Source organism: Pipra filicauda, unplaced genomic scaffold (assembly GCF_003945595.2).
Source record: "Pipra filicauda isolate LSUMZ 115617 unplaced genomic scaffold, ASM394559v2 scaffold35_size7292922_pilon, whole genome shotgun sequence".
NCBI lineage: Eukaryota > Metazoa > Chordata > Aves > Passeriformes > Pipridae > Pipra > Pipra filicauda.
This window is the reverse complement of record NW_024104487.1, coordinates 4,215,819-4,231,595: the sequence shown is the minus strand read 5'-3', so window position 1 is coordinate 4,231,595 and position 15,777 is coordinate 4,215,819. Positions and strand designations below refer to the sequence as shown.

The window sequence follows — 15,777 nt, the reverse complement described above, 5'->3', positions numbered from 1 at the left end:
CAGGCTGCGCGTCATCGCGCGTCACTTCCCCGCCCGCGGCGGCCGAGGGAGTGCGGCCCGGGTGAGGCCGGGACGGGCCGGCGGGAGACGGGATGTGGGGTAGAGGGAAGGTGGGAGCGGTGCTGGAGGTACCGGCATCTGTGGGGCTGCCAGGCTGGAGTGGTTTCTGGGTGGCGGGTGCTTCGCCCCCCTCCAGGGAGCAGGGAGGGCTCCAGGCGTGCCCGCGGCTGCGGCGGATCCCGGCCCGATCGGAGGTTTCCCGCGGTCCTGTGAGCAAGCCCCTGCTATCCCGGGGTGTCTACCGTCGGTGTGGAAGGGATTTGGGGTTTTTCCTCCGTGTGTGGTAGAAGCCGTTTATTTTACGCAGGTTGCAAAAAGACACAAAGGGGCTTAAAGTCACTTTAGCTTTTCATTCAAGTCTGATGTTTTTAGGAAATAAAATCATCTTTATGAGCTTGTTCGTGGCTTGTTATAAACCAGATTGGTTGCGGTGAGGGGGTTTTTGTTGCGACCAGACAAATATTCTGAAGCATCACTTAGATGAAACCTCTACTGGCTTCATTATGGAATTTGGTTTAAACATCCACGTGATAAAATGTCAGTGGAGAATTCAGTCACTAGCTTGTGACAGCAACAAGATTGATATTTCACCAATGTTTTGACTGTCAAAACTAAATGCCATAAAATTAAATGAAGCCAAATTTGGTGTATTTTTATTCATTGTTTCACCAGAACGTTCTTAACCTGAGTTACGTTTGTTCAGTTGCAGCTTGTTCAAAAAACTGGACTTGGCTGGACAGAATTGGACTTAGCTGGAAACTGTGAAGAAGCATTTTGCATGAAGCTTTTACGTGATTGAAGCCATGGCATCGTCAACAAACTTAGACGTTGGGGCCCAGTTAATTGTGGAAGAATGTACCACGAGCTACAGCCTTCCACCCATGCCAGACATTAAAGTGGAGCATCAGCTAGACTCCAGCACAGAGGAAGGCCCAGCTCAGAGTGTCACCATGGGGATGAAATTCATTTTGCCCAATAGATTTGATATGAATGTCTGCTCACGATTTGTGAAATCTCTGAATGAGGAAGACAGTAAAAATATTCAAGACCAAGTCAACTCTGACCTTGAAGTCGCATCTGTCTTATTTAAAGGTTGAATTTATGGTACAAATTGTTATCTGTGGACTGTGTCATCCTGTTAAACTATTATGTTTTCTTTAAAAAAAATCCACTACCTTATATGTGGTATTCCCCTTTTTATTATATGATTAATGAATTATTAATGTAAAATTAATTTCCACCAAGATTGTTTTTTAAATCACATTTCAATTTTTCTTTTAAATTGAAAAAGCAGTGGCACAAAAAGCCCAAGTTAACAAGAGCTGATGCTGATCATGGGAACATTTGTGTAGCATGTCCTACAACAGTATGGATCTTCACAAAACACTACTGAAAGCACTATGCAATCACTTTAATTTCAGTAGCTTTTAGCAGCATGTTTTATCTTTTCACTAGTATGAGGAAAAAATAATGTAGGTCTTCTGGTTGCTTGTTTAATCATGTGGCTGTACAAGGCCTGTGGTTGTAGAAATGGGCTTGTCAGTTCAGCTTCACGCTACTTGAAAGCAAAAGCTGCTCCAATTCTGAATGCCTGCAGCTAATCCAGCCATTGCTGGGCAGTTTCATCAGAACTGATCCATGCTTTTTCACAGACGGGGATATTGATACAGAACAAAATTAAGTCTTTCATTTACTTCCTCTTAACAACTGGGGTTTCTGGCACTTGCTGTCATATCTCAGACTGTTAATGGTGTGTCTTCTCATGAGGTTGAATGTCACCCATTTCCTGAAACAAATGCAAACACAGGCCTATTGTGAATTTTGATGGTTTCACTGATTGGTATTGTTGGGCTGCAGTTCAGCCATTGTAGTTTTCAGACTTTTTGATTTGGAGGCCCTAAGTGCTCACCAGCAGACCCGCAGGTCTGAGTGGCAAATGTAGATCTGTCAGCAATAAGCAGGTTGCTGTCTTAGAAGTGGTCCTGCAGATCCAGGGACCACAGGTCAAAATCTGTGATAGGGCACTTAATTCAGTGAAGTCAGCTGTAGCTATTTGATTGGCAAACAAAATGTAATTTAATTTTTATCCTGTGAAGCTTTACTCCTTTTAGTTGGTTCTTTCCCAGAATTTGTGCATGGGTTTATGATCACAAAGTTCTCTATGGTGTTAATTCAGTGTGTGTGTTAATTAGCTTCCAGGCATTAATTACTTCTTCACACTGGTGTCAAATCAATACGGAGTTTAATCCTTCAATGTCTTTCCAATATTTAATCAGTTAGCTTCTTAAAAATTTCTTGGCTTCTCAGCTACTTCTCAAAACCAAAAGCAACTTTTGAGAATTAGAAGCCAAGGCAACATATAAATATATGTAGTAAAATGCCATTAGCTTCCAAGAGAAAGCAAAGTAAGTTAGTATGAAGGAACACATTAGTACTGAATGACTTCCTGAATTCTAAGTGGTGAACATAGGTGAACATAAAATGCTGTTGCATTTTATATGTTAGTGTGGAACATCTCTTTTCCTGCTGGATAAGTATTCATAAGGCATTCATAATGCTGTCAAAATATTACCCAGGAGTGGGAAAAGCCCTGGTAAAGAAAGTTAGAGAAGGTCATCTCCACCCAGGCAGTGGACTGGTTAGGAGCAGGCAGAGGCATGATCTGAGCAGTTACCAGACTGCATATCTGACCAGAGGTGCATCGTGTCATTGTGTTGGAGTGTCCGTAAGGATATGACAGGTTGAGTGGAGCCCTCCTACAGATAAATCCAATGCAGGCATGTTGAAAAATCTAGACAAAGGCTTACCTCGTTTAGAGATCAACTTGTCTTTGGGTGACTTTATACCATACTGAATGTGTGTGGTAGCAGCATTGTTTTATGCTAGAAATGAATGCAGCCTTTTATTCAACTTTCACAACACACAGTGGAAAAAGCACATGTCAAAAGCTTTCTTAACATGGATTTTAAAGGTCTTGTGATACTGGTGCTTTCTAGTTTGACTTAGAATCTATGGTTTGCTTTTAATGCTCTTATTAGTACTGAAATCCTGTCTGGTTTTTTTTTGTTCAATGTAGCCGAATGCAACAGCCACACTTCTCCTTCCCCTGGTATCCAAGTAAGACATGTTTATACTCCATCAACTACTAAGCATTTCTCACCAATAAAACAATCAACTACCCTAACTAACAAACACAGGGGAAACGAAGTCTCTACAACACCTCTGCTTGTAAACTGTAAGTATCCTTCCGCCTTACTATTAATAATTATTTTGTGAACTGTACGTTGAATGCTTGACAGATTTTTCCAGTTTTTTCTTTGGTGTTGCAGTGAACTTCAACACAGGAAGAAAACACTTAAATTAGTCTTGTCTAATATCACATGGTTTCAACCACAAAATAGTCATCCACCTTTTGTATTGAATTAATGACTGAAGCTTACTTTCCAGAAAGAATCTAATTATTGATTTAAATAATATAGGTAAAGATTTTTCTAATTTTTTTCTAAGCTGTAAGTTAATGTGCCTCGTACACGTTTTCAGAATTTGTGCGTCTTGTAAAATTTATTAAAATTAGATGATTGGTAAGTGCTACAGAATACTGCAAATATCGTGATTGTCATGGATCTTGAAAATCAAGTATTATTTATGGGGGGGGTTCTGAATTTTCAAGCATTTTCTTTATAAATTAATTTGCTGTAATTTACTTGATCTGTAAATTATTTCCTTTATAAAGGAAATAAAGGCCTTTTTTTTTCAAAGAGCCACTTGCATGGGAAGAATTAAGCTGGAGCTGCAGTGTAGGCCTCTGAATAAAATATGATGTCTATCTGAAATTTTCATGTAGTGATTGAGGACAGTCAACATTTACAACTGATGTAACATTAGCTGATTTCATTATTATATAGTGTGGATAATTTATTACATATTCCCTCCTGAGAATCTTTCAGGCCTGCTCCAAGTTGCAGTTAGGAAAACCATGAACCCATGCAGCTTGCTGTGGGATTGGAGATTTTTTTCTTCATAATCTCTTAAGAATTATTCTGCTTTTAAGACATGGTACCTTATATTAAGGAATTTTTAAAAAATCCCACAATATTTTCCATCCCCTTTGTATGTCAGGTTGTATACAGTTTTGTAACGTCTGATCTATTCCACATTGTAGTGAGTGAGAGTCACACTAGAGGTTTTGTCTGTTGAATAGCAGGAGAGCTCTCCTGATGATATGCAGTGTCTTAGGTGTAATTTTTAAATTACACATCCTTAATTTATCAAAATACATTTATTTTCATTTGATAAATGGTCTTAATGTGATCTTGGTTTGCTGACCAAGCAGTAGAGAAGAGATCATGTTGCTTTGTAAAAAGTCAGTGTGGGAAGTATGTATCTTTGTTTTCAAGTATGACTTCTACAATGATTTAAAAATTACCTAAACCTATAGAACTCTTTGAAAACTTCAGTTTTTAAGAGAGTGATTTCAGTTCAGAGAAACCTATCTACTCCCTCAAATCCAAGTTCAGTAGTGCTCAAGCCAACGGATATGTTGTACTCAGCTTCAGTTAGAGTAGAATGAAAACTGGTGTGTGTAACACATGCTTTTGCTTCCTTTTCTGCAGCTTTATCAGTCCATCAGCTGGCTGCTCAGGGAGAAATGTTATATCTGGCCACACGTATTGAACAAGGTAAGACAGAGGGAGATTAAGCGCCTTTCTTTTTCCTTTGGGCCATTTATATGCTGTTGTATTTGACCCTTCTTTAAAGCTATATTAAAAAAATAAGTCCTCAGTTCTGGTACAAATTGAAGGATATTTGACATATCTGTGCTTTGCAGATGTGGACTGTGGTTTCACATCAGTCTGTTATTCACTCAGTGCTATGATTTGCATTTAAATTAAAACATTAGCAGTAATAGGAGTAGTAGGTAAATCCTTTTCTCTCACTCCTCTCAAGCTATATAGGTAATCCATGGAAATGAGAAAGGAATCTTAGTTCTATTAGAGAAATTAATTTTACTTTATTTTTAGATTTTCATTGTAATTTAAAACACATTTCTTCTAACGATGGTTTTCCAATTCTGTTTAATCAATCACCATAAGGACCTGTGTGCTGCTAATTTAAGCCATGGCTCACACCTGCACTACATTCTGAGTTGTGTGGTAGCCTTCAGTGTGGCATTTGTTGTCCACAACACATATACAAAATTTCAACTCCAGATAACATATTGAATTTTGTACTATTTAGTTAATATTATATTCTTGTTGTACTAATAGTAATTAGCCATGCTTTCACTGCATCCTCGTTGAAATGTTTACTGGAAAGGAGGTAATGAGTCACTAAGTCTATATACTTTGTAATGAGCCATGTATATGACAAGCAGCTCAATTCTGGAGTGTTGGTAATTATTAAAAATGCTTATTTTGTTACTATAAGCATGAGATTTTTAAGGTATATGTATTTTTTAAAAAATCCAGCTGAACTATTTCAGTCAGCCAATTGTTAAAAAAAGCTTTTTTTTTTTTCCTAGCTGCACTAGATGTAGACCTTAATTGTTTTCACAGACCACCTTACTGATTACATGAACTTTGAGGGGAATGAAGTTGTTCTATTTATATTGCTGTATGGGCACATTCTTTACAAGATTGTGTGGTTCACTGTATTGAAAAAAACCACTGCCTACAGTATAATACAGAATGTACCTTTTTATTTTTCAAATATCCTTTCTCTTCTTTCCAAAGATAAGGCCCAGATTACAAACAACTTGTAACATTTCTAAATAAAAACAGAGTTTATAAAGTTTAAAAACTTAAATTTTAAACTATTAAACTAAAAGTTTAAATTTTACTGTGGTCAGTTGGATGTGGGTTTTTTTTCTTGGACAAAGATATTTCCACCACCAATGGGAGAGAATTTTGTTTTTAAAGTTGAGATGAGAATGACTTTTAGGCCACACTGGTACCTGGTGAATATATGGTATTCACCATGGATACATCAACACATTTCACCAGCTCACACAGTGCGTTAGTGAAAGGGATTACTAAGTTATATATTTTTCTTTAAACAGAAAATTTAATCAATCATAAGGATGAAGAAGGATTTACCCCTCTGATGTGGGCTGCAGCTCATGGGCAGATAGCAGTAGTGGAATTTCTCCTCCAGAATGTAAGGAAAAAAACCACACTACATTTTAAATTTATTTACCCATTAGTTCATTTTGCCTTCTTAAGTTTGTCAATGCTGCTATAGACTTAAATGGTTTAAATTTAATTCTATGTAAAACCTCAAATTTGCTTCTTGTTTTTAAATTGATACTTTTATTTCAGGGTGCAGATCCTCAGATCCTGGGGAAGGGGCGAGAAAGTGCCCTCTCACTGGCCTGCAGTAAAGGGTACACAGATATTGTCAAAATGCTGCTCGACTGTGGAGTTGATGTCAATGAGTATGACTGGGTAAGACTCTAGCTTAAATTTATGTCAGAGGGTGCTTTGGTCAGAAAACTGAAGCAGGACATAGCACTGGCTTGGATTTAAAAATTGTTCTACTTCTTCTGAAATATTTGAGAGTTTCAAAACTTGCATAGGATAAGAGAAGTTGGTTCTACTAGTTCTGACCTCTTGGGAGAAAGAGAATGAGATTAATGCTGGCTCCTTGTAGAAGTGTGAGCTTAAAGTTTAAAAAATAGACAAAAAAGGATGGAAGTTGTGAAGATCCAAAACAACCTCATTTTCATAAAATCTTTGAAGTCTCTTACTGATACATAGAAGCCTATTGGTGTGTTAGGGAATTAAAATCACGGACTGTTTAATCACTAAGTGTCTTAAGGCATTTCTCTGCTTTTGCAGAATGGAGGCACACCCTTACTATATGCAGTACATGGGAACCATGTGAAATGCGTAAAAATTCTCCTTGGTAAGCAGACTGTCCAAACAGAATTACCAGTAATAATGTACTATCAGTTGTCATTGTCAGAAATACAAGTCTGTTCCTATTTCACATAGAAAATGGTGCAGATCCAACTATCGAAACAGATGCTGGCTATAATTCCATGGATTTGGCTGTAGCCTTGGGCTATCGGAGTGGTGAGTATTGCAAATGTAAACTCTTCTAAAAAAATTTTAGTTTTTACAGCTCCTTGTATATGTAGCTGCTGTAATGGCCTGGTAGAGGTTTTGCAGCATTCAACATGTTACCTGTCCTACAAGTCTTAATACACCTAAATGAATCAGGCCAAAATGGGTAGGGGCTTCCATCCCTTTTTCAGAAAGCCAGGTACCTCGGAAGAAAATGTCACTGACCTGGATCTGTATCAGTGGGCACAAATATCAGTGTTTAGGGCTGATGCAGCCATGATTTAGACAAGGGGAGCCGAGCTGCTCCCCCATCCCTGTACAAGCAGCGTGTTGCACTGGACAATTGTAAGAGGCCTGCAGCTGTCCTGAACCCCTCAGTCTGGTTGACTGGCATGTAATGATGTAGTTTGCAAAACCTTCTTCCCCTGTCAGACCAGCTCTATCTCTAGTTTGTCTTGAAGGACACAGTAATAGGATCAGTAGTGAATATACTACCTCACTTGGTTATGGAAAACAGAAGCAAAGAAGGGACTCTTCATTGGTGTTTTTCCTCATGCTGCCTTCATTTTGAAAGCTGTGAAATGTCTGCCATCACAGAAATGAACTGAACCAAAAAATTCTCCCAGCACTGGATGTGCTGCTTCTCCAAGCAGAGCCCTGTGCTTATGAATGAGCCAGTAACTTCACAGATGTCTAGATGTAGGACTGCTTCAAAAGCTCAATCTCAGAATGTTCCACAGAAGACATTCCTAATAATTTTTTTCCTTACTTTCCATTTGTAGGCTAAAAATTTGCTTTCCATATGCTATCAACCTATTCAAACCACAGAACAGATGAGGACCCCCAAAACCCATCATCTGCCTTCCTGGATGTATTGTTTTTGCATTATATAAGGCTTTTATTTTCTGAAGGGATGCAAACCCTCTTCACAGAGTAAATTATTCCTGTCTGGCCTTTTAATAAATCATTATACAGGACAAGCAGGCATCTGGCAGAAAAAACAGTACAACCCTAAAAAATGAAAAAAAATGAACACTGATTAACCTCATCTTTTTTCTCTGCTTTAGTTCAACAGGTTATTGAGTCTCATTTATTAAGGCTACTACAAAATATCAAGGAATAAGTGTTGGCTCTTCTTCGGGTGTCAGTTTTTGGCTTGGAGATTTGAACTGCTTTTTAGCCCTGTAATCGGTGACAAAGGTTGGTTGTTTTGTAACTTTACCTCAGTTCAACTATTTGCTGATTTTAGTTAAGGTATTTAGTATTCTTCCTCTTCTTTCATTGTTATTCATGCAAATATGCAATGTCATCCTTTTCTTAAATATATTTTATATAATTTTAGAAGAAAAAGTCAGTTGCCATGCATGAAAATCTTTGTAAATAAATCCAGTTTTGACCATCTAAATGTTTACACTGAATGCAGTGGGTGACACTGTGCCAAGTGTCCTACTTCGTGACATCACTGATACATATTCACATGAAGAAATGTGTTTAGGTATTGAGGTATATCACCACAGAAGATAGATGTCTTTATTGTTATTAATACTAACTAGTGTGTGTGATAGTTTGTGATATTCTCAGTTCATATTTGTCCTGGCTCTGGCCTGGCTCTGGCCAGGACAGGTTTAATTTTTCCAGTAGGCAGGAGGGGGCATGGCTGGGACCCTTCATCATTACCAGGGGCGCGGGGGAGTCTCTTTCAGAGAGAAGGGGTTCCTTTCACTTGCGGTGGTGTGGCTGCGGTGGAGTCGGGTCAAGCTCCATGGTGAGCATTTTTGCATGTATACTTTTTTTTGTATACTTTTGTTATTAATATTGTTGCTGTTACTGTTCGTTTTCGTATCTCATTGCTTTCTAGTAAATTGCTTTTTTTCTCAACCTGTGATCTTTACCTTTTGTGCCTCCAATTCCCCTTTCCATCTGGCCTCGGAGGGAGGGGAGAGAGGGTGGGAGAGTGAGCGAGCGGCAGCATGGTTTGGAGGGTCTCATCAGGAGCACTACGTTGGGGAGTACCCTTCCTAAACCAGGACAGCCTTATTTGGCACCCAATGTGGGGCACAAAGGGTTGAGATAACAACAGATCTGGCCAGAGCAGGTTGGAAATAAAATTGATTTAAGCATTTGTTGTATTGGGTGCGGAGACACTGGTCACAACGTTCCTTAGTCTGTTCGTGTGGCTGGGGTACCTAACCCTGTATATATTCTCATTTGTGCCCCTCATGATGATATTTTTTAGAGTAGGAAGAGGGATCAGGATTGCTTTGTTAATGTACTGTGGGATATCAGTTTATGGCACGATAACATCAAGGGCAGTGAGGGTCATTTGGGATATGTATCCAGTGCTGCTCTCCGATCCTTACCTTGGGTGCTGCCTGTGGGAGCCCATTACTAATTGTACCCAGTCTGTGAGTGGAACAGGGAAGGATGATTTTCCCCAGCTTTTCACCCCCTTTTTCTACTTCAAGCCTGTTACAACAGCTTTTGAGAATTGTAAATTGCCTCTGGATATTGAGGAAAGCATGGTTTTGTTGCTAAGTCCGCCAGGTCTCCTCAGTGCAGTCCACATCATGTTTAGAATCAAGGTAGAGATTTCTAGGAAGGTCATTCAGAGATCTGCAATGAGTCATGAGTGACATGGGGATAAAATGGCCAACTTTTGAAGGATTACTCTGCTCTAACGGTTTGGAAGTTCACCCCTGAGCAATTACAGGACCCTGATAAAGTGGTAGAATATGTGAAGGAAAAATGTTGTGGCAACTTGAAAGAGGCACAGAGTTATGCAGTGTGCTGGGCCCTGGCTACTATTTATGAGACACTGATGGTCATTAGATGGCATCCTCAGGGGGAGGAGGAGGAAAAGCAGAACAATAGGCACTGTAGCCACTCAAACTGCAGCTGAACCACTGGAACAACTAGTGCCGGTAGCAGTCCCACCTATACAGAAGAAATCCAAGACCAAATCAGTTCACAAAGTGAGGGATGAAGAGGAAGCAGGGCCCTCATGAGAGGAGGAAGAGCCAGGGCTAGAGATTTCTGTCCGATCCCTATCCCTGGGTGAGCTGTAAGGTATGCAAAAAGTTGGGTGAGCCCCTGGTGACCTGGCTGCTCCAATGCTGGGATATCGCAGCCCACGATATGACACTAGATGGTAGTGAAGCCAGGAAACTGGGATCCCTGTCCTGGGATGTGGGAATTAAAAGAGGATTGGGAAGAGGAATCTCTCAGCCTCTGAAGGCAACTCCTGTCAAGCAGGAGGGAAGTTTATTTTCTCGAGGATGGTCTAATAGTGCACCCAAGCAGGTGGAAGACTATGAAGAAAGGTATCCAGTACAAGGTATCCAGTCCTGAGAGAATCAGCTGTGCTGGTGGTAAGCTACAGAGATTCAAATAATGAGCAGAGGTGTACACAATCCATGTGGTAGAAGTTTGTATGGAGCACACCATTGTCATTCATGTCTGTTACAACCCACCCCTGAGGACAAGGATAATTCAAGTTAATAGATCCCTTTGGGCAGATTAGAGTGAAAAGACACTGAATGACCAGTGTTTATAAATATGTAGGTGTATATATATATGTATGTAGGGTTTATTTTAGAACAGTCTGGTTGCAATGGAGAGCAGCTATGTAGCCCTTTGGGCCCATATATGAATGCCCCAGTATCTCCCCTGGGGGAGAGTTTTACAACTGAGCCAATTGTAGAAGGGAGGACACTGGCATGATGAAAAGCACCATCCCACCTTGAAGGATCAGCCTCTTCCCTTATCTGACTTAAAACGCTGTTTCTTGCTAAACAAAGGTTGATTTGTCATCATTATCCTCTGCTGCTCATGCCCTCTGCATCAGAGGTTTCACCACTACACACCCAAAACTCTCCTCTCCCCTTCGGCAGGGAGCTGCAAACCCAGGCCCAGCAAAACACCCTGCCACCTCCACAAATGGCTGATTGTTTTGAGTCATTAACCATTAACATTTCCGTCTTTCGCAATATCAGTGAAAGAAGTAGAAAAACAGTGCTCCAGTGACTACCTGACTCCAGCAATATGAAGATCGTCTTTTTTCCTCCCTTCCAATCTGTACCTTGGCTGTGGAAAGACTGTCCAAGACTGGACAGATTTGGAGACTGGAGACTGACAGTAAACTATCATGGCCTGAACAAAGTCACACCTCCACTGAGTGTCACTGTGCCCAACATGCAACACTTCAGTATGAGCTGGAGGCCAAGGAAGCAAAGTGACACCACCACTGGCATCCTAGGTAGAAATTTCCTTGGTATAAGAAAGCCTAAGTGCAAGTACAGAAATTTCTTAGCTCCTAAATATCTTTCATGCAGTGACTGAAAGGAGGCATCAGCTGTATAGGAAGAGAAGCCATAGTCTACTGCATTCCAGCCTTCTTCACCCACAGTGTAGTCCTTTGGATCATACAGTATGATTAAGGGACCCATAAGGATCACTGAGTCACACTCGCTGCTCCTTGTAGGATGATCCTTATGGGTCCCTTCCAACTTGAGGTATTCTATGACTACTTCAAATTAAACCATATGACTAAGCATCATCCAGATGCTCCCTGAACTTGACAGGCTTGGAGACTACTTTCCTGGGGAGCCTGTTCCAGTGATCAACCACCCTCTCAGCAAAGAGCCTTTCCCAAATGTCCAGTCTAAACTTTCACTGATGCACTTTCATTCCATGTCCTTATGTCCTATGACTGGTGACCAGAGAGACCAGTGCCTGCCCCTCTGCTTCCCCTCATGAGGAAGCTGTAGGCTGCCTTAAGGTCACCTCAGTCTCCTCCAGGCTGAACACCCCAAGTGCCCTCAGCCGCTCCTCATACAGCTTCCCCTCAAGGCCCTTCACCATCTTTGTTGCCCTTCTTTGGACACTCTCTAAGAGCTCAATATCTTTCTTATTTTGTGCTGCCCAAAACTGCACACGATATTTAAGGTGAGGCCACCCCAGTGCAGAGCAGAGTGGGACAATCCCCTCCCTCGACCGGCTGCCTGATGCTCCCCCCCGCCCCGCAACACGGTTGGCCCTCCTGGCTGCCAGGGCACTGCTGACTCATATTCAACTTGCCCCCAGCCCAAAACCTCAGATCTCTTTCTGCAAGGCCATCCTCCAGCTTCTTGTCCTTCAGTTTCAGGAATGTCTCACTGTAGTTGTTTAGTTAAAACAGCAATTAAGATTTTGAAATTAATTGAAAAAATCAGGTAATGTTAACAGATTTTCTGGAACCCCTGTACTTAAAGCTACAGTGAATGATGGGACATGGTATTTGTGCAGTTTTGCACAAATAATAGATAAGCCTTTGAAAGAGACTTTTCAGCAGCTTTTGCCCAACAGTACATAGGGTTTCTCTATGCAGTATTCACGTTTCCATGAGCATTTCTCCAATGTGTCCACTAGAGGTCTGGAATCTATTGACAACCATACACCCCGAATCCCTGCGTTCTTCCCCAGTCCATGGGTGGTGAGCCCAGTCTCCAGTTTGCTTTCACTTAGAGTTCACAATAGATAACTGAACCCAAGTAAGTTACTATATTCCTATTATAGTGTCTCTGCCTTGCTTGTTTTTGTATTTGAAAAGCATTCCATACCCAAAAGAAATTAATACCATTTAAAGTACATACACTGTGATCCTGACCAAAGATACTGGAAGGCTGGAGAACAATCCAGCCAGGTTCTCTGAGTCAGAGCCAGAGAAATAATGAATTAAAAATGTTAACTTTGAAATAACAGAGTGATTGAATATATAATAGGGGAAAATGTGGGAAAAAAACCCCAAACCTACATGGATTAAACCTGAATTTCTGGCTAAATTTCTCTCTGACTCTGTACTGATATATCTGTGGTGCATAGAAAGTTTACATCAGGTCAGAATTAACCTCTGAAAGGTTGTGTGAGAGCCAGTCCAGAGATCCATTTCTTTCACGAAGATGAAATCTGAAATGGAATAAACCTTAAGGAAGATGAACCTAGAAAATGTAACTGGCCTTGCAGGTGTTGGTGAAATCCTTGCTGCATTGAGTATTACGTGTCTCCTAGGCTTTGACACCTGTATTCTTATGTAGCATTTACACCACTTTTATTGTATGATTAAATCAGATGAAAGAAACAGCAAATCTGGCATGCCTTGGAAGCAACAGGGAAAATGTTTCATAATCAAAATCCAGAAAAATACATCTTCTTGTAAGTAATTTTAAAATAAAATAACATGAAGTGGCAATTACCATAAAGTTGCATATTAAAAATACTGAGATTAATCATTCTAAAAACAAATGCTGAACTGCCATGTTTGTTGAAAAGCAATGCAAATAAAATGCAAATTGTCTTTTCTTGAAATACCATAACCTGAACCATTTCTTCTTAAAGACATCTCATATATTGACAAGCTACATAAGTATGCATAAGGAACAAAATTTCCTTTTTCTGAATTATTTGTGTTACAGGAAAGTACTTGTTCTAAATAAACCTTCAATATCTGCTTTGTATTTTGTCTTGAATTTCAGTCAGTAATGAGTTAATATGTAAGAAATAAAACTTCTTAACTATTGCCTGAAAACATACCCTAGAAAATACATTTTTTAATTATATGCAAAGACATTGGAATAGAGGAATTCTAGATTAAGAAAACAAAATGTAAAATTTCTTCCATCTTTTTGTTGTAGAAATTCAAGCAATTGTCAGATAGTCATCACCACGCCTGCCACAAGAGTGAGTACAAAGGTGAAAATGGTAATCTTTCAGAAGGTGTTTCCTCCATTTTGTATAGTTTAACGTTATGCTGCTAACATGGAATTGAAGATTTCTGTATCTCTTGTGAGGGCCCTGCAGGGATCAGCCAGCACTATTTCATAAGATATGATTCAGACACCTTGAGGAAAACTTAGTCAAGAGTTAGCAACTGGGAAGGGGGAAAAAAAAAATCCATGCGAAGAAGCAGCTTTACTCACAGGAAAAAAATCCCTGTCAAAAGAGCAGAGACAGCTGTTGATTATGCAATACTAACAGCATGCTTCACTCCACATACTTTGTGTTCCTCTGATGCACAACACTGATTGTTTGTTTCTCTTGGTGTAAATACTTCTTAGTATTCACTTTTCTTTGTTTACAGTGGTAAAATTTGTAAAGCCCCTGATTCAGCACTGGTGTTTTGAAATGTCAGTCTGCTGATTTTGCTTTAGTGAAGGATTTCTGTAGCCTTTGATGGCAGTGAGGAGATATTAGGACTTACCTTTTGAACCACACCCATGTGTCCAAAGGCAGCCAGTGTTTCCTTGCCACAAGACCAGGAGTTTGAAAATTCTGCAGTCAACATCTTAATTCCAACTGATTTTCTCCAAACATTTTACCAAAAGCTCTTGCCAATCTAATTTCTTACAGTAATGTTAATCTTTTACATTTGAACTTGAATGACAGTATACTGTCTTTCAGAGTGTTAGTAAACAAGTTGCTTTTCCTGATTAACTACATACAAATTCAATGTGCAGCATGTAATCACAGATGCCATGAACTCTGCTCACAAAGCAGATTGCCAGCAGTTTCATGTAGCAGTAACAGCCAAATGCTTCAGAGCTGCACAAAGTCTTTGTCTTATTCATTCCTGTTTGACTTTGCAGGGGATTCTGGTTAATCATGTACAATGTTAGCATTACTATTTGCATGTAAATTTGATGAGCACTTTGTAACACTCTTCCCTGTCTGCTCTGGTTTTCCCTGAGGCTGTTACTAGTTCCACTCTGTTGCCTTCTTTGTTCATCTGTCTTGTACTTTGAATTCCCCACTTGTATTTCTGAGACAGTTACAGAAAGCAGCAACCTCCTGCCAGACCTTCCCAGGGTAGAGCCTAATCTCCCTTCAGCCCTCCTGTGGGTTTTTCCTTGGTATTAAAAAAAAAAAAAAAAAAAAAGAAAATCAGTATCTTACACCTCCTTATGCCACACAGGGAGCAGGTGCCCACAGCAGGGAGCCAAGTGATGGAAGATGGGGCCTCTGCTCTTCACCTTTTGCATGATCCAGGCAAGGGGACCACAGCTCCCTACTCTGGTACCAGAGGTAAACTCTGTCCCATTACCATGATGGAAGTGCCCCATGGCACTCTTTTTTTTCCCAAGAAAATTCAGCAGTTGGTATCCCAATGGTATTCATGCAGAAAGAAATAATGTTGCACAACTCCAAGATGAAAATCAGCCACTTACTCAGCTGAGAAACAATATGAGACAAACTTCTACTTATGGCATGCACCAGCTTTGCATTTCCAAAGCAACTTCACTGTCTTGGTCCTACAATCTATCTTTAAGCAATCTTGAAGCTTGCTTCTCTAAACCCTGATGATGCTGCTTAGCTCTCAGCCTGAAAAGACAGCTGTAACTAAAGCCAGAACTAGTACTTATTTTACACAACTGTTTTATAACACTAGTTGGAACAAAAAATGTCAGAAACAGAGCAAACATGGAAGTTTATCTGAATTCAAGGTAACTTGTTTTGCCTAAGCAGTTCATATTCACAGCTCTAGCCCTCAGCTCTAGCATCAACCGGATGCAACTCCATATTCTCAAGAAACTGGAAAGAATATGGGATAGAAAAAAAAAAAAAGACTGTATTAACTGGGATGATAGACTCAAATATGTTCTGCATTTTTCACTAGTAAGCT

The 15,777-nt window shown here is 40.1% G+C and overlaps 1 protein-coding gene across 3 annotated transcripts; it reads left to right on the top strand.

Moving 5' to 3' along the window:
- The first annotated feature begins 42 nt into the window (after positions 1–42).
- Positions 43–9,002, top strand: ANKRA2 (ankyrin repeat family A member 2). Of its 3 annotated transcripts, none has more exons than XM_027709910.2 (9): positions 43–61; positions 764–1,152; positions 3,137–3,295; positions 4,674–4,739; positions 6,119–6,216; positions 6,378–6,503; positions 6,897–6,963; positions 7,053–7,133; positions 8,192–9,002. In XM_027709910.2, exons 2-9 carry the CDS (start codon positions 864–866, stop codon positions 8,245–8,247), a joined length of 942 nt encoding a protein of 313 aa, XP_027565711.1. In that variant the 5' UTR covers positions 43–61; positions 764–863; the 3' UTR covers positions 8,248–9,002. The 3 variants fall into 3 exon arrangements, with proteins under 3 accessions (XP_027565711.1, XP_027565712.1, XP_027565714.1); XM_027709911.2 differs by lacking the exon at positions 43–61 and adding an exon at positions 110–128; XM_027709913.2 differs by lacking the exon at positions 43–61 and adding an exon at positions 194–269.
- The last annotated feature ends 6,775 nt before the right edge of the window (positions 9,003–15,777 follow it).

Excerpts from the sequence above, each read along its gene's own strand:
- ANKRA2 (XM_027709910.2), top strand. The coding sequence starts at position 864 with ATGGCATCGTCAACAAACTTAGACGTTGGGGCCCAGTTAATTGTGGAA. Across the intron at positions 3,296-4,673 it reads AACACCTCTGCTTGTAAACT|CTTTATCAGTCCATCAGCTG; the intron begins GTAAGTATCCTT and ends CCTTTTCTGCAG. Across the intron at positions 6,217-6,377 it reads TGGAATTTCTCCTCCAGAAT|GGTGCAGATCCTCAGATCCT; the intron begins GTAAGGAAAAAA and ends CTTTTATTTCAG.